The following is a 20,280-nucleotide window of genomic DNA, read 5'->3' on the forward strand; positions in this document are numbered from 1 at the left end:
CTTTGAAATATATAAAGCATACCAATAATAAAAGATACTTTCTTCTTATCTTCATTATAATGCATTGGGAAGTGTACATCTAATCCATTGAGGAGGTCATTGGTTCATTTTTATTATTTAAATTTACTACAAATGCAAGCCTATTTAAGCTCCTAGTGACTTACTTGATGTATAGAACTCTCTAATGGCATTATCTGACTAATGCATTAAGTCAAACAATGCTGTGTGACTCTTAAAATCTTTCATAATCTGGGTCCTCCCACTTTCCCTAGTGTGCCTACATGTAGTCAGAACTCACCACGTGCTCCTTCAGCTCCAGACTTTTCATAACTTTGCTGTCTCTTTTGTCTCCCTCTCCATACGTACCATCTTAATTTTTACACCTGTGCTTTTGGGTCAAGCGCCCCTCGCTCCCCTCCAAGAACAGAACTCTTCTCTATCTATAAGCTCTGCCACAGTATTTGACTCTTTTCCTCTGATTATACGTTACTGTGCATTTACATACTGTGCACGTAATTAGGTTGTCAGATCATGGAGAGCAAGGATTGATACTTAATTCTCTTCTAACACTAGTAAAGCCTAACATACTGCATAGTAGATATTAAATAAATACTGCTTGATTAATCAACCTTAACTGTGTTTTTACTATTTATCTTACAGAATCTGTCACATAGACCTAAAAAATATTTTAAATGACTAGTTGGGCTTAGGGTTTCCAGATCTGGCAAATAAAAATATAGGATGCCCAGTTAAATTTAAATTTCAGATAAATAATGAAACTTTTTTTTAGTATAAGCACATCTAATGCAATATTTGGGGCATAATTATGCATATACTAAAAAAAGTGTCTGTTTTTTAGTTTAAAATTCAAATATCACTGGATGTTATTTATCTGGAAATCCTCGATTGGCTTTTCCTACAAAAACACCTGTGCTTATTTTTCTAAATTAGAGCTAAACGCCACATTTAGCAATTGTTTACCCTTATATAATTTTGCTGACTGAGTCCCGTAATGCATGAAGTTCTCTGCATTGTTCTACCTGGCAGTGACAACAGATCAACTGAGTAACCATTATGTGAAAGCAGGCATGCATGCATACAGGGGGGCCGAGATGAATAAGATGTCATCTTTACCTCAAGTAGTTCATAGTGTGATAGAAGAGACACCAATTCAGTCCAATCTCTACTTGATGTGCAATTCAGATGATAATCCATATTTGTCAATTTTTTTTAGCCTTGACCCAGCTCTCCTGAGCAAAGATCTAAGATGACACTGTACGCTTAGGTTGTCAAAAGTGAAGCATATTGGGTTGGATGTACCCATTAAATAGTTCTTGCCTCTGAAGTGTTTATAAACACCATAATTAATAATCCTAAATGAAAATAATTATTCATAATTTGTTTTGATCAGCATGTTATACTTAGATTTTTGATAATGAAGTTAGTTTTATTATGGAAGATTCTTTTTCTAGTTCCTAGATATTTAATACACACTTCATTTTGTATCAATAATGAACACGTTTTGCATGACATTTTTTCCCCCTCAGAGCCATTGTGCAAATCTTTCACAGGTAATGCCATTCTGATTACTTAATCTGAGTCACTTATTTAAGTGATCATTAGAATCCAGTGGTTTAGATTTTGAACCTCCCTGTTGTGTGGTCTTGGTCTGCTGTAGCTATTCTCTTATCATTTAATCTTTTCTGCCATGGAGAACAAGATCACAGGAGACATTTTCTTTGCATAGCACAATGTTATAATGGCTCTTTGTGTGTGTGTGTGTGTGTGTGTGTGTGTGCGCGCGCACACGCGCAAAGTTTGATATTAATTACACATTTTGCTACACTGTATTTTTTAATTGTATGCCACATACATTCAGTGATGTTTGTAATAATCTAAGATTTCAAATTCCAGAAACAACAGCATGTTTTCCATAACAGTATTTATTGCGTGTGTGTGTGTGTGTGTGTGTGTGTGTATAAAGGTATTTCTTAGACCATATAATTCAAGTTTTAAGACAATGTTCCCCTAACATACAACATATAAAACTTTCAGTTTTGAAACAGTGTCATGTTTTTCCTTTCTTTTTTACACATTAGCTGCTGATCTCATCCACCAATCTGTATTTTCTTGGGGGGGGGGCATTTTAAATTAAAACAACGAGGCATAATCCATAAAATGATGATTTCCATGGAGGTCAATTGGTTATTGACATATTACATGAAGTTACAAATGGAGTGGTATTAAAAGGCAATGAGAATATTGGGGAAAGTTATACCAATTTGAATGAATTGTAAATTACCCACACAGAGAGCTGTAGTTAGCATTATCATTATGCCAAGTTTTTGGAAATTATGAAATACTCATTTGTACGGTATATTTTAGGTTGTCAAAAATTACCTTGGGTAGCTCTTCAATTTGGTTAGCATCTAGATAAAGCTCCTCTAATGTCCTTTCAAAGTTGAAGACCTCTTTTGGCACCTGCTGAAGGCTGCAGTGGGAGTAATCTAAAACGGAGATGATTTCTTCTTCACCTCGGAAACATCGGCACGGCACTAGACGGCCGATTATTTTCCGTTTGGTGGTCATCTCCAGGCACTGCACTAGAGAAAAACAAACAAACACAAGAAAACAATGGCTTAATCAATTGCCTTTGGATGGCATTCTTGCTATATTTAAAACTGAGAAATTTAATGTCAGTATATATATATTTTATAATTACATTATACTTTAAAGTTTGTATTGTATATGCACATGCATTATATCATTTAATCCTTTAAGCAGTCTTATAAGGTAGGTGAGATAGGTTTATTCCAATTTAATACATAAATAAATAGATTTAGAGAGGATAAGAGGCTTCCCACCATCACACAGCTTTGGATTGGGTGAGAATACAATCAGGACTCAGTGCAATATTATTGCTATGTTTACACTCCCACTTGAAATGTGGATCTATAATATGATTTTCATTTCACACAAATTATAGTACAGAATGGAAACCTCCAGAATTTGTTGCAAAAAACACTTTTCTCCCATTTCTTCAAAAATATACAGGTTTCACCCCTAACATTTAAGATGTCTTCTTTTTGACCACAAATTCATTCCATCGGTCAACCTATACTCATTGAACAACAATTCTTTTAGAGGCACTGAACTAGGTACTGGGGACAGAGTGACGAATTGAACACATTCTCTGTTTCTAGAAAGCTTATATTCTATTGGAGCTACAGATTAGAGTTGGATTGATCTGTGCTTAAGAATGAGGGCTTATCTTTATGAATCCTATGATTTTAATGGAAGAAAACAACTTGTAATCATGGTGGAAACCTGTGACATCCTTGACAAGTCCCTCTCTAGGTGAAACAAACTAAATGCCATGACATCTTGTACAGACTTAGATACCGGCACCTATAACACTTTATTAAATCTATTGTTTTTCATGTCATTCTTCTCATAGACTGTAAGCCTCTTGAGGGTAGAACTATGTTTTACTCATTTTATGCATTTGTCTTGGTGCTTGACAAATAATAGATGTTCAATGAACAAATCTAGAGTGAGCAAATGAACGCATGAATAAATAAATGAACATGTTTGGGACTCTTCTTCCACAACCACCATCAGTTACTGATAATTTTCTTGAAAAACTTCTCATCCTAACTAAAAGGTCACAATCTCTGTGTGTCTCCCAAGGAAGAGCAATGACAGGCATCTTCCTCTGAGTTCTCAGAGCACTAACCATGTTGCTTCTTAATTATGTGTACAATTTCCCTATATGATAAGTGGTTTCTTTTTGGGCTCAGGGCAGGCCACCCCAAGATATCCCACAATGGTATGCTGAGTATTTTGAATTAAACTTAATTAAGAAACTGCCCATGCACTTGTACACCTGACATTTATGTAATTTTACTAACAATTGTCATCCCAATAAACTTTAATAAAAAAAAAAAGAAAAAAGAAAAAAAAAGAAATAGGTACCTAAGGTGCTGATCTTGAAAACTTAAGGAAAACAACAAAAAAGAAACTGCTCATGGAAGAAGAAAGCCCTGACCACTCCGTCCTTCTAAAATTAGGAAATACATTTCCCATGTGATATGAGCCCTCCCTACTCCTGAGGGTTGAGACAACCTTATCACGAGATTTATTATAAAAGAATACAGAGTCAAAAGCTTGTACAAACAAGCTTTGTTAAGGCCTTTACTAATTTACTACCCAAGCTCAAACTTTGTTTAGATTACTCACTAACGAATACCCAAACCCTGCTTAGATTCCTTGTAATGAGCACTAAGTTTCTTTGCCCTGTCAATTTCTCACAAATGTATTATTTCTTTGTCTAAAACGTATAAAAAGGTGCCTGGTTTGATTATTTCTTTGAGCCTCATTTTATGATCTGAGCATCTTATGATTCTCCTGTGTGTATATATTACATTAATTGTTCTATTAATTTAGTCTTGTGTCAATTTTACTGTTTTAATTACTAGTCCAGCCATATAAACTAAAGTGTTAGAGGAGGGGATTCTCTCTCTCCTCAATGGATGGTTATTTGCACATGGTAATCTGTAGAAGGCCAACTAAAAAACATTTAAAAAGATGACCTTTCTTTTCCATTACTTTCTATCTCTCGAATTCCTACACTTCTCATTTCTGGGAGCCTGAATCACAAGGTTTTGTAACTGTTATTATACTTGACCTTTACCTGAAATCCTTGATCATAGATTGGTGACTTCCACATCTCTATGAGGGATCTAGAGCATATTAGGCAACCAGTAAATGCACCTAGTAAATACCTGACATAAATTAGGCACCTACTCAGTGTTTGTTGAGGTTATTGCAGTTGTAAAGAAAAATGACGATGGCTCAGACTATTATAGCAACAGTAAATATGGACAGAAGTGATGGAAAGATTATTTAAGAAGCAGAATCCAAAGTGTTGGTGATGGATTAAATGAGAGATGAAAGGGGAGGCTGTGGGGGAAAGGATGGTATCTTGAGAGATTCCCAGGTTTTTAATTTGAGTCACTAGTCGCCATATTGACCACTCAGCTGTGATGCCATAATGCTGACTGAAGGCATATACCCCGTCTGCCTCGATGACCCACAAATGAGTGTGGAATCAATTGTTCATGCTTGTTGTTCCATCGTACCTTGCATTTATCCTTTTGTGCTGAACCACATGGGTATTTTTTTGTTTTTTATTACTTAGCTGTTGCTACCACCACAATTTTTAAATTATGAACCAAGAGAAAAAAAGAGAATATCTAGATCTGCTCCTGAACCACTTGGAGAGAGTATTCACTGTCCACCGAAACTTTTGGAATTTAACTCACTTAGAACTGCTTTGCCTTTCATTGGCCCCAAACGTGGGCTCTTTTGGTCATCTTTTCTGTCCTCCACAATGTGCTGAGCTCTCCCCCCGGCCCAACTTCTCTTTCCTGGACCCCCTCTGAACTCAAAGATTATGCCTATATCAAGATCAACACGTCATTGAGCCTCATCCCCTTACTGAATGCTCCCTCTTCAGTATAGTCTCAACTGAAACTTGGTTCACTTACAGCATTTACAAGTGGAACACATTGATTTTCAGACACCTTAAACACTTCAAGGTTAGAAAGTGGAATTGTTATCCTCCTTGCTCTCTAAAAATTATTACTCTTCTCTCATCCTCCAAAATTCCTGTTTCTTTGATGGTCTCATTACCTGGCAGTAACATCTCACTACTCTTCTTATACTGTTAACTTAGCATCTCTTGAACATCCTCTTCCACTTATTGATAATTTTGGTATTTAATGCATGGACTCTCAATTCCTTCCATTCCTGAATTATGCTCCCCACACATAATAACTTCCAAATTTTTAGAACTTTTTTCTACCCTAAATTTCTAAATAACTTGATTATAGTGCTACTCTTGAATTTTTAAATTACAGGGTTATTAGTATGTAATGTGGCAGTTTACCTTCTTCTAGTAGATTCCCACATATTTCTTACTGACCTCTGTCTTTCTCTGCAATTTTCTTTTAAATTAATAGGATTTATTTTATGATGATTATATACATTTGCAATCCAATCATATTTTATTTCTTGTGCATCTTTTTGTTTCTTTAAAAATTGTATCTTGTTTTCTTTGCCTGGTTTTTCTATGTATCTTCCACTAATTCAATTACCTGTCTCCTCTCGTGCAGTCACACCTGCTCCTGTCTGGAGTGGTGGCTTTTCTAGACCTGCCATATATCTGTCATCCTGGAATTTCTCTTCACTATCATTCTGTGAATTTTTCAATTCTTTTTAGTGTTATAGCTCCTACGTCCTGGATCCCATGCCTTTCTATATTTATTGGAAAACATCCAAAGGTGGAATATAATATCCAATATCTTTCTGAGAAAGCATCTATGGTAGGTACATTTTTTGAGAACTTTGCATGTCTGAACATGGTTTTATTTCACCCACAAACAACTAAAATTTTAGCTGGATATATACACATATATACTTTCAGGTCAGAAATAATTTTCCTTCATAAATTTGAAGGCCTTTTTAATTTATTATTTTCTAGTTTTTAAAGCTGTTGTCAGGAAATTCAGTTCCATTACTATTCAAAATCCTGTTTTATACCCACCTTCCCTTCCACCAGATCATTTTAGAATTTTTGTCTTTTCTTAGTTTTTTGAAATTTCATGACAGGGTGCTTTAATTTTTATTTTTTTATTTTTCAATCCATTGAACTGGTACTTGATGGGGACCTTTTCACTTTGGAAGCACTTCTCTGCCAGTTCTGTTAAATTTTCTGTTATTTGACATTTTTCCCTTTTCATTGTTTCTATTTTCTTTTTCTGCAATCCTGATTAACTGGATTAGAACCTACCTCCTAGATTTATCTGATAATTTAATTATTATTTCTCTTGTAATTTCCATGTCTGTGTCTTTTTATTCTATTTTCTGGGAGATTTTTCTCAACTTTATCTTCTAAATCCATCTACTGTATTATCTTTATCTTTAACATAGTTTTACTCTCCAAAAATTACTTGTTGCTTCCTGAATGCATGTTCCTTATTCATAGTATCTTGTTTGTATTTCTGGGGGCCATACAATTTTCATGTTCTCTCAGAAGATATTAACTATAAACTTTAAATCTTTTTACCCCTGCTTCTGGCATTATTTCTGAGTTCTATTTTTTGTTTGTCTACTTAGTTCTTTATCTTTCATGATAGGGGTTTTATTAAAATATCTGGTGATCCCTGGCTGTCCTTCAGTATTGAACAGTGAAGCTCTAAAAAGCTAATTGAAAGCTTTGTATGCATAATAGGTTTCATTGTAGGAGGATCTGGCAGCAAGCCAAAGAATATTCTCATGTTCTGCCTGGGGCATAGTTTTGTACATAGAGAATTTCAGTCAATTTGCCTATTTTCAGTACTAAATCTCTTCAGGTACTTGCTTGGTATCTGTTGTCTCCAAGACTTTCAAGAGGTCTTTAGAGTAAATAAATTTTTGTATCCCTTTGTGGGTATTTTATAATGGAGTCAGCAATGCACTTTGCATGTAGATGAGTATACACAGCTTCTCTGTTTCCTGGATGCTCAAAATTTGCTGAAATTTCTTGTATCCTGATGTCTGCTATTTTCTCTGTCCTTGTGAATACATGTATTTTAAAATTTCTTTTTGCTTAGTTGAATCTTGGTTGTAAGAATAGATAAATAAGGAAGGTGGGAGGTTAACTTCCATGCATAAAGGAAAATTTTCCTTTAAATTGCTTGCATACTTTTACTCCCTCAATCTATTTGGAGTACTAGGCAGAGAACCACATCCTTCTTCTGGAAACACTTTCTTTCTTTGGCTCCTCTTACATCATACTCTTCTGAGATTTATCCTTCCCTTTCAGTTCCTCCATTTCAATCTTTTAAGAAGGTGCCATCTTCTCCACCAAAGATTGATAGCATTAGAGTCCCCCCCCCACCCCCCGCCCCCACCAGGCCTGTTGCCCTTCTAATTATATATACACTTTCTCTCCCTTTACAATCACATTCATCTTTCCCAACTCTCACTTTAATGTCGATGAGTGGATGGTTGTAAAGTATTTTTTTATCTCTACTCAGATTTAATTCCCTTATTATTTCCACTTTACATTTTATGGGCATTTCAAGTGCAACATGTTCAAAATTGAAATGATGCTCTTGAAAGGTATGGAAAACACCTTGAGGGTCAAGATTCTGTAGCTAACTCCCCGGTGCGTGATTTTGGCCATATTATTTTACTTCTATCAGTTCAGTTGTCTGTGAAATAACAGAGTACATACAAAGCACTTAAAATTGTGACTTCAAGTTTTAATCATTCACAGTGTTAGAGATGACGGTTCTGCCCAAACCCCCACCTCCTCCTGTGTTCTCAACCTCATTGAATGGCAAACCATTCACCTGGTTTCCCAATATAGAAACCTTGGCACTGTTCTTGACTTTAGTCCCCTCATGTCCCACATTTATCATCAAGTCCTGACCATTAAACAGCCTTAGCATTCCCCGAACCAAGACTATTTTTCTTCATTTCAACTGCTTTGAACACTAGCTCAAACAATTATCTCTTGCATTTATATGAATCTCTTTCTATGGTTTTCCCTTCACAGCTGCTGGAGTGACCTTTTTAAAACATCAATATTGTGATGCCACGCTTTTGCTACAAATACTTCCATGAGTCCTCTCTGACCTCTAGGCAAAGTCTAATCTTTACTGAGGCTTATTCAGAATGATACGGTCCTGGGGTCTGACTGCTGCCTTTCACACACATGCACCGGACCCCCCCCCCCACAGCCTCACCCGTTGTCACTCTTCTCATTGCTTTCTGTGCTCTTTGCAATCACAGCTTCTTTTATATTCCTAAAACGACATGATCTTTCTTATTAGGGCTTTCAGAAATAGGGCTGCCTCTGCAAGGCACATTTCCCTGGTCTAGTACCTGGTTCAGAGAAGATACTTTAAAAGTATTATCAATATTAGCAAATAAATATGGGAGTTAATTATGACTTTTATTTGTAGTGTCTTTGAAAAATTTTGAAACAATTTATAATCTATCACCTTGTTTTTTCATAAGATATAGGCACTTATGTATTATTTCCCATATTTTTTAATAAGCTAGTTAAGGTTTAATGAGTCTGTGATGGGCATAAAGTCACACATACAACAATTAGTAGACCTGAGATGGGATCTCATATCGTCCTCTTACCTAGTGATCAGTTTTAAATTATTTGAATGTCAAAAGTATGGAAATGAAAATAGGTAGAATTGAGAAATATTTTCAGGAATTGAGTGAAGCACAAAACACAAGAATGCACGTTACATATATGATATACAGAAGCAAATATTTGCTTTTTGCTGAAACATGACCATTGCCTAATATACCACAGAGGCATGTAGTTTCAAACCAGGGTTTGCAGCTTGACTCAGATTCATTCTAATTTCCTGTGTTATTACTTATCCTTAGCACACATCCAAATGACAAATTCTTGGATTTTCAGTTTTTCAAAGGGAGTTAAAAAGGCAAAAGCAAAACAGGTATTCATCTCTTTCAGTTAAGGCCCTTCATGTAAATTCCTTGAAATCAAAGATAAGAGCATCCTTTTCTGGATTTTCACAACACTGCATGGATTCCCTTCTCTCTTAATCATATTTTTAAAAAATCTAAATTGAGTAGCTAAATGCGATTTTTTTTTTCTACAATCACAGTACAGGGAGCAGCCCTCATTTCAACACTCTCCCAATGCATTTAAATAGCATGGCTTGCTAACATGGCCTAACCTAGGAGAAGTAAAAGGAAGACTCATGTTGCTATATTCTTCAAATTCTTCTCTACTGATAATTTAACCCAAAAAGTATTTTAACCATTTGAGAATTATGCCTGCAATAATTGACTCATTTATAAGAATATATGTATCAAAATACCTAGGTTTCAATATGTCTGCATTTCTTAAGATTTTAGACCTGTGTCCATGTTATCCTTGCATAATATTCCATACCTTGAAAGATAAGGGGATAAAGGAAAGTTCAATCTTTCCAAGATTTCTTGTGACAAATACTCTGGCTGTCCTCATTAGTTGGCACAGTCTTACATTTTTCAAATGACAAATGTTTCTAATTTATTCACTGAGAAACCATTTGCTTCACTAAATGTGCCACAGGGATATGGAAAACTGCCAAGCTCTCTCCATGTCCTACTTCAAGAAACATCTTTAAAACCATTACCTAACCTCAAGTATGTCTCTGAAACCCCCTTATCAAGACACCATGCATGTTGATTCTAGGACTCCAAGTGGAGCATCTGAAGCTTTGTTTGCTTTTTGACCATTGAAATGATCACATTTCAAAAACACTCAGATTTCATGGGTTTGTTTTCATCTTATAATTACAATTATCTGAAAGACTGCAATTGTTATACATGATTTGATTTGCTGTCAATACGTGGAAATCAGTTTGTCTTGATAAAGATCAATGGATTATTAGGACAAAATTCTCGTAGTCTTTAATGATGATATAATTTCATTAGCAATCAAAATAAAAAATCAAGAAGGTAAGTGTGGTGACTGGTACCAAAAAGAAGCTTATCAAATATTTCTAAGTTATGCTTTTAGACAAGTTACTTCTTTTAAGAACAGCGATGCTTCTGTTCTCTCTATTCACATTCTTCCCAAGAATTTTCATCTACTGATTTCAAGAGTCTTTCTATGAATGTTTCCTAATATAAACCATCATCCCTAATTTGTTTTCTGTTTAATGAGCTACCCATCTTAAAACAAAACTCAACTAGTCTAAAGCAAAACTTGGAAATATTTACTAATCTTCTATTCTGTACTAGACACTGCCTTCCTTCTTGAGTTCTTGTTTTGATTAGTTGTGTTTTAATTCTCTGAATTTTGTACCTCGTATTCATCTTTTACTGCTCCTTTCTTTACTTGTATATTAAACGTTTTATATCTTCTTCTTTCTTTACCATTCAATCTGGTGTAGACGCACATCATATCCGAGTAGTACTACCAAAATATAACTGTATGGAAGTAAACTATTTCCAGTTTACCTTTCCTTTATAATCATTTATTCAACAAATATTTATTAAATGTCTACTATGTGCTAGATAGGTACTTATTGGGTAATATAAATGGAAAACACCAGTGAGTAAGAGCTTGGGTCCATGCTCTAATAAATTAACTGGATAGTGAGGGAGAATGACCATTGAATAGAAAATTATGCAGATAAGTCCGTAATTGCATATTATGATAATTGCTATAAAAGTAAATATTAGATTTGTATCCATTTTATATATTAACACATACATTAAGTATCTTGACTCATCTACTAAAATTCACATCCATTCCCCAGTTCTAGACACTTCACTGAGTCCCCATTTTCAATAGCCGTATTTCCCAGTCCATGTTCCTGAGCTGCATTTCCTCTGAGAAAAAGCAGTGCTCATTAGCATATTAACCTCTCAGAGAGGTCTTGTGATAAAGAAATACGCTTATCTTTGTTCAAACCAGTGTTTCCTAACCACTTTTTTTTAAGATTAAAAATGTTAAAGTTTATTATTGTAATTAGGAATTAGTATTCTGAACCACACGCTTTAGGAAAAGCTGATCTATGACATTTTTTTAGCTTGACATTCAAACTCTCTTCAGCCTAACTTTTCATCTGTTTTACCAATACTTCCAAAAGCATACTTTTCCAATTCTACACTCTCTTTTACACCACACCCACTACTTAATGTCCTTTATCCATTTTTCTTCATCTATACCAATCCTGCCAATCTATGGTAAAACCACGATATCCTTTTAAACCATGTTGAATGATTTTTATTCATTGGTTATTATAATTTGTTTGCAGGTCTTAAAACATCACAGTAGTTGCTGTTAAAGAAATCTGTAAAGTGGAACACCTTGGAATGATACATAGAATATTCCGATTTACTCTTTAATTTATTTAGGTCATTGCCTACGAGTCACAGTGTGTGTTCACAAAAAATCCATGGAATGTGAGTTTGGATCGCTTATTAAAACTCAAATCCTTTTTAAAGTCTTCTTTAACTGTTCCAGACTATAAATAACGCTATTTTCCTTGTTTTCCTCCTCCTCATCACCGTTATTACTATAATCTTAACTATTTTAAAGAACATCAACCTAAGGATTATAGAATCATTCTGGAAAAATTCTCTTGAGAGAAGATTTGTACTAAGTAGTGGCATATACAAGCTTACTCAAAATCTCTCCTTACTGTATCACACAGGTAAATAGCAATTTTTAATACTTCTGTCCTTCTCTCTCCACACATCATCTCTTGGAATTCTCATCTATTGATTTATTTAAATATGAAAATATAGCTATAGAGGACAGTAGAAAGCAGACTTCAAGATAAGATTAAAATAGCCCAAGTTCAGAAAAAAATTCCAATTCTGTAAGAAACTCTTACCGTACACCTGAAACCTATGTAACTTTACTAACAATTGTCACCCCAATAAACTTTAATAAAAAAAAAAAGAATTTTGCTTTCAGGCAAGTTGTGAACCTTAGCCAAGAGCAGTATGAGGAAACAAATTTCTAAGCGTTAAGATACTCTCAAAGATCTAACTTTCATAAGGTAACAACCTAAAGTAATAAGTTTCTGGAATAATATCTGAAGGCTTGCTTATAGAGATACAGAATAAGAGAATGGAACAGACGTAGTCAGATAGAGGCTATTTAATTAATAGAATCTTAGGTTTTGGTTGTAACCTTATCTAATCACTTGTCTCATCCTTAAACAAATTACTCATATTATGGTCCTAGACCTCAATATCTCCTGAGATATTTTATACTGTAGCATAAGATAATGATTTATGTTAATGATGAATGTGTTATTAAGAGAAAGATCAGTTATTCAGCATGATGTGTTGAGAAGCCAGAGATGTGTATAGTACATTTAGATGTAGGTTAGTCAAATATTTTATTTAATGAAAATTTGGGTGCATGATGGTTAATATTAATTCTGTCAAAATTTCCACTTTATGTGAAACACTTCACTCCACACCTTCTTTCAAAGATTTGAGTAGGAGCTCGTAAGAAAGCATTTTCCACGGAGCTGTCTCATCTCAGGGACTCCTTGCCTTTTGTGATGTGACACAATGTCAATACGGTGCCCTTCACAAGACGTAATGAAAGACCTGTTTTCGATCTGGTATAAACAACTCAGAGAAAGCATTTTTAAATGGCATCTCATGTTGCTCTACACTCATTTTTCAATCTTAACAACAGACAACTTCTGAAAGTATCAATGTTTATTAATATTTTAATTAATGCTGATGATGGTGGTATTTGTGTGTTCAGGATATTTAGAGCAAATGCTGCAATTTTTAAACTCAATTAAATAAACAGGGATTGTAGTGATAATCTTTTAATAAATTAAGTTGCTCTGGGTATAAATCTAGGCAGTTACTTTATAATTGGAAAGATTTTAAGAGATTCATAAAACATACAAGCCTGCTTGGTCACCCTCAGGCTGAAAGAAGAGTTAAAATCAAAGGGAAATTAATTTAAGAAGTTTAAAGCTGCAAGGAAGTTAAAAGCATGTGAGAATGCACTCTTAGAAATGAAAGGTTCATGAAAGTTTAAAATGGCACAATCAGGGCTCATTTTAAAACCAAACTATTTTGTTATGATTCTGAATTTTGTTTTCATTCTTAGTCTACGATGTGAGATTAAAAGTCCAATTTCAAACAACAATATAAAATATTCTGAGTATTTAAATACATATCTTTATTTACCTTATAAGTAATGAATGCCACGTATGGATTTTTTTTCAGTTTAAATTCTTCCTGGATTAGATTCTTTAAGCAATAATGAAAGGCAACAGGAGTTGAGAGAATGAAGAGACTAAAATCAGGAGTCAAAGATTTGCAAAGAGAATTGGAAACGATTTCAAGAAAGCAGATGAGCTTTTAAATAAAAAAAAAAAAAACACGTGCCTAAGTAATGGGGGCCCGTTGGAGGACAGAATGCACCTCACAAAGATCACAGCTCTACCACAACAACCGTTTCCCAAGTTCACATCTGTGTGAGACAATGTGTACAATTCTTCACTGGCTCCCTGCAACCCTCACTACCAACCCCTTAGTGTTGCACAACCAGGTATGTAAGGAGCCGCCATGGTTTTAGTCTACTCTCCCTGCCACACTCACACCTTACTTTTCATGATTTGGGGCCTTTGCATTATCCATTTCTTCTCCTAAACCATCTTGCCTGTTCATCCCTCCCAGATTACTCTTCCTTATCATTTTCAATGAAATTTAAAGATTATCCCTGTAGAAATATTTTCCTCTATTATTCCAGGGTCTTTTCAAATTCATGTGTTGAAGCCTCGATTTTCAGTACCTCAGAATGTGGCCATATTTAGAAATAGGTTTGTTGCAGATGTAATTACTAGTTAAGATGAGGTCATGCAGGTATTTTTATAAAAAGAAGGCCATATGAAAGAGATGCCCATAGAGAGATGATGTGGAAACATGGAGATGACACCCACCTACAAGCCCAGGAGAGAGTTTTGGAACAGATCCTTCTCTCATAGTCCTCAAAAGGGTCCGAACCTAATAATACTTGATTTTTGTACTTCCAGACTCCAGACTTATGAAACAATGAATTTCTGTTTAAGCCATCCAGTCTGTACTTTGTTATAGTGGCAGTCCTAGTAAATTAATACAACCTTCTCTTTAGCTTCCAACCAAAAGTTAGGTGTTTCTTCTCCAGCATCTATAGAAACAAGGGCCCAATCTGGCATAAATTTATTACTTTATGACTTATTGACAAGTTGTTTCCTTGTCAATCTCTTGAGGTAGCATGAGTTCTTAATTAGACCATGAGGTCTCTCTTTTATTTGTATTCCTAATCCAAGACAGATATGCAATGTGAAATTCTTTTTCATACAGAGAAATGTTACAGTAGAGGCAAAAATAAAAACTTTGTTTTGCCTTAGATTCACTAACCTGTTGAAAACTTAAAACTGCAATTTCACATATAAGTAAAATTGCCCAATAAAAGTATATAATGAGATACTCTGAAGAAAAGTATGTGACATCACAGAAAGAACAGAACAGATAGGTTACCCACTCCTCAGAAATAAACATCCAGGAAAATCAATGACTGAATGTCTTGAATCAATATGCATAGTGAATATAATAAACTCTTGAACCTAAAAATTGAACCCAAATGGTTACATAAATATTTCAGAAGTATCTTGAAAAATTGGTATGATGGTTACCATATAGAAATGATGGGTATATCTTGTTTAGAAGAAGCAGTCCTAACAGAAAAGAGAGAGCATTATATGTTAATAAGGACATCCTAAATTGATAATGGAAGTAAATTGAAAAACATTTGAGAGAGGATAAAAGTAGAAATTATATTACCTTAGAAAGTACACTATTAACCATTCAATCACATGAAATATACCTGAGTGGTACTTTTCTAATGAACATTATTATGCTGGCACAGAAAAAAAACAAGAGTAAGAAAGAAAGAAGAACTGTTTAGAGATTTTGGATATATAATTATGCTCAGTTGAAATTTTGCTGTTTAAAATTCCACTTGTTTTCTTCAGAATATAAAAGTAATGTATATTTATTATTAAGAATTTGGAAAATATAGAAAGGTATAAGAAAATAAAATTCAACATACTCCTATCATCCAAATATAAAGCACTATTAACATAATGAACTATTTCCTATCATTCAAGGTTGCACTCCAAGTACATACCATGTTTCCCCAAAAATAAGACCTAGCCAGACAATCAGCTCTAATGCATCTTTTGGAGAAAAAATTAATATAAGACCCAGTCTTATTCTACTATAGTAGAAGACAGGGTCTTTAATGTAATATAATGTAACATAACATAACATAACATAACATAACATAACATAGCATAACATAACAAAGTAACACTATGTCTTATATTTATTTTTTGCTCCAAAAGACACATTAGAGTTGATTGTCCAGCTAGGTCTTATTTTTTGGGGAAACAGAGTACATACAAACCCAAATCCCCTCCCCCCAGCACACATACACACATGCAACACACACATATATTATTAAGATTAAATATATTGTTTTTTGTCACGCTTTTCTACTTAGCATTATATTGTGAACATTTCTTATATCATTAAACATTCCTTAAAACATTCTCTTTGAAGACTATGAAACATTCTGTTGTGAATACGTCTACCAAAATATTTGACCAATCTTTTTCTTATTCTAGAAATTTATGCAGTTCAGTATTTTTTCCAAATTGTAATTAATGCCTTGATAAACCACCTCAAATATAAGTCCTTGTGCATTTATTGTGTGAAAAGGATTAGAACACTCTTACTCTTCTTGATAAATATTGCAAAATTGCTCAATTATTTGTACCAATTAATATTGACCAGAGTATTATATATAATTATCCATTTCCTTTCACCATTGCCAGCAGATGTTATCAGTTTATTTTCAATCTCTGACAGTTTGATAGAGCAAAATATAATATAAGGTGTTTTAATATTTTTTTTCCTTTATTTGTTCCTCTCTTGATTTATGCTTACAAAACCACTTTGTTGAATGGACTTAACTGAAGGGTTTACAAACAGGAAACACTACATTTTTCACCAATCACTGCTTTTACATATCATCTTTGGTAACTCTCTTCGCCCTTATCAGACAAGAGCTTATACTGATTCCTAAACCTTTCTAATTTTATAGTTATATAATGTAGGAACAGTCTCGTCCAGATAATTAGACTCATTTTCAGGTATAGTGCCAGTATAATGTGTGAATAATGCAGATATTTTTGGAACTTTCCTAGTGGCCATGGTTTGGTTTTGAGCAGGTGGTCCCTTAAAGAGAATCACGTAAATGATTACATAAAGGGGATAGCTTTATATGTGAAGGGTTAATAGAATTTAAGCCCTCATTTGGCTTTGTGTTTTCGGGAAAGTGATATTTACAATAATATGAATAAATGGAGAGAAAATATTTCTAAGATTTTTTTCTCCTTTGTCAATCATGAACCCTTCCAAATGGAAATGCTTCTTGATAGCACTTATGTTGATTGACCTTGAAATTTTGCTCCAAGCCCTAGATAACAAACCTTTATTTTTCTTCCTGATGCAGGATGCCACAGACCAAATAACTCCTAGTGATATAAATTCAAAGTTTTACTTTCTTTCATGAACCCAGTTAGAACTCAATCCACCTCTAGCAATTACAGTGAGATTAACATACAGATGCTGTCAGAAGAAATCTTCTTTCTATGTCACATTTTCTAGATAAATGTAGAACAAAATAAGGTACAGAAATGAACATCAATGGAGACAAAAACGTACCCGTTTTCTTATAAAGTAGCAAAAACTGTCTACCTAGACTGGCTCTAAACCAAGGACCAAATCTAATCTGAAGCAGAAAAGTAACATAATTTTATCATTCTCCTGGACCCATCTGTTTAGTTTTTAAGGATACTAGAAAAGAATTCCTTAAATGGATTTATCTGCATTGTGCTTGTGTGTGTGTGTGTGTGTGTGTGTGTGTGTGTGTGTATCTGAGTGTTGAAGTTGAGAGGGTGCAGTGTCAAAGTGAGGGGATAGATGGATATTTTGAGATAAGTGACTATACCATATAATTAGAGTAGTCCTTTTAGCTTCTTAGATTAAGCAGTTTATTTATATTTTAAAAATATTTTCCCCAATCATAGTAAAAAAGAATATATTTAGAATAATTAATTTTTTGTGCTTGTCTCAGAGTCATCATGAGATTTGGTGATCTGCTTTGTAAATATTATAACAGATATAATCGGTCAGAATATAGAAATTAAAGAGTATTTTATCATATTTTTTAGACATTTTCCACTTTTATGTAGAAATAGAGTAAATATGTACAATCATTTAAACTCAATATCAGAGTAAGAGGCAAAATCCTTTTTTTTTCTTGTTAAAAATGTATACTTCAAGTAAGTCTCACTAGATTAATTTCCCCAGTGAATTTCTCCCCCTGTATAGACTTTCTTATTGACTACCACTTTTACTGTCCTTTAAACTGATAACAATGTTTACTGCATCCTCTCATTATTTGCTCCCCCAAATCCTACCTTCAAAATGTACCACCATCTTTCAGTTGATGAACTGACAACTTGTTCAGTCTCCTAAGCTAAGCCTTAGGAACCATCTCCTACTCTATATTTTCTATAGTTTTCCACTTTCAATGTCATGAATGAGTCAGATTTTCCAATGTGGCCCCTCCTCTGTATAATCATTGCTGGAATGCTGGATGATGTTGCCTTCTCTTCCCTTGACAGCTGAAATAGCTTTCTAGCTGGTTTCCACATAGCTTACGCTTTAAATGTTGTCAACTTCTTCCACCCAACACATATTCACAATGCCTCTGCATTTTTCTATGCTTTTTCAAATGCATTTTTCTGCCAGGAATGTTCATTCTTCTTTTAACTTGAAGAAATCTTAATTGTTCATCCTCAAAACAGCTCAAATGTCATGCCCTCTACGAATCCTTCCAACTTCCTCAGGATGTAAGTTACTCTTCGTTTGTCCTTAGAGCACTTTCTAACATTTATTGTGATAAGTTGTCAAAGCTCATTCCGAGGAATCATCATGACTACAACCCTAAATGAGACAGAGGATTCCAGAATTATTCACTTTAAAAGTATCCCTTGCTAGCAAGCTGACAATTCAGATGTCTTTTAAAATTTTGCCAGAAAGAAAAGTAATAGCACTTTCATGCTTTACTAGACATTACATATAGGCGACATCTAAATGATGAATCCCCTTTCTTATAAAACGTCTTTTATAGTAATATTTATGTTCTAAATAACTGGCTGGCAGGTTAGAAACAAACCAGACAACAACTCTGCTGTCTTTAACAATAGAATGCTACATTGCTTCAGGTACAAAATAATACACATTAAACTTTAAAAATTCTTTGTCACTTATACGTCACAATTATGCTCTGTGAACAACAAAATATTTGACAAAATTAAAAGCACTAATGTAATTATATTGTCAATCACCAAAATTTAAAATAATTAAGGTCTATGGCATATCTTTGTGAAATAATAGTCACTGTTTTTCTGCTTTAATCTGAGAATGACTGACCATCTAATATAGAATTGGGTAAACATTATTAAATAAATAGGTCTCTTATCCTAAAATTATTTATAGCCATTGCTGAGATATTTCACAATATATAAACACACACATATATAGAACACACACACACCCACACACACACCCACCACACACACACACACACACACACACACAACCTAATGACCATATAATCCGGACACTAAACACATCCAAAATAAAATTCATAAGGTGATATAAAATTATTTTACTCATAAAAAATATTGGCCGCTAAAATTACTATTGGCTTGGAAAAATTTTCACTGGAAATATTCTATTAGTTTATATATAATTTATACAAAGCAGCATGATAAAAGTACAAGTATATTGCATTAAGATACCAGGAAACCTTCATTCTAATTTTAATTCTGATGCTCACTAGTAAGTATATTACACTATTTGATGCTCAGTTTTTCATATAGAAAATAATAATTTTGGAATGGAATTGCTCAAATCTTTACCAAAAGTAATGATGTATCATTCTAATTATTTCACATACATAGCTCTGCTCTGCTTTAAATGATTTAGAATCTGTAAGGATTTTAGGCAGTTTTCCTTTGGAGTTTTTATGTCACAAAACTTGCATAAACACACACACACACACATACACATACCAATCTTACTTTTTAAAAATTATCTTAAAATCTCCATCAGCTTCTTAAATCTTAGCATCACTTTCTGAATAATTTGTACTGGCTTAAACAAGATAGAAGTTCATCTTGAAATGTCCTGAGAGTTCTTGGTGGGGGGAAGGTCTGATCAGATCTGTTTTGTATCTTGCTGCTCAGTGAAGAATAGTTTGAAGAAGGCTGGGAAACCAATCAGGAAGTTTTCTTTTTCGTTTTATTCTTTTTTTAAAAATTAGTTTCAGGTATACAAAACAATGCAACACTTAGACGTTTATTATTTATATCCCTCACACAGTGATTATCCCCTCCCTGACATCGTACAGAGCCATTACATTTCCACTGTCTCTATTCCTAATGCTGTACTCCACTTCTTGTAACTATATATCTATATCTATATCTATATCTATCATCTATATATCTCTATCTATCTATCTATCATCTATCTATAGTTATATATCTCTAGTTATATATTTATATATATAAAATTGTAGTTGACATT

At 33.9% G+C, this 20,280-nt stretch overlaps 1 protein-coding gene across 9 annotated transcripts in view; it reads right to left on the reverse strand.

Annotated features, from left to right (window-relative positions):
* The window catches only part of LRRC7 (leucine rich repeat containing 7), a 467,042-nt gene that overhangs the window by 286,433 nt on the left and 160,329 nt on the right, over window positions 1-20,280 (reverse strand). For all 9 annotated transcript variants that reach the window (XM_081056903.1, XM_081056902.1, XM_081056900.1 and 6 more), the window contains one exon: window positions 2,401-2,603. In XM_081056903.1, coding sequence (XP_080913029.1) covers window positions 2,401-2,603 — 203 coding nt within the window. The remainder of the gene's footprint in view (window positions 1-2,400; window positions 2,604-20,280) is intronic.

Source organism: Rhinolophus hipposideros, assembly GCF_964194185.1.
Source record: "Rhinolophus hipposideros genome assembly, chromosome: 8".
NCBI classification, from domain to species: Eukaryota; Metazoa; Chordata; class Mammalia; order Chiroptera; family Rhinolophidae; genus Rhinolophus; species Rhinolophus hipposideros.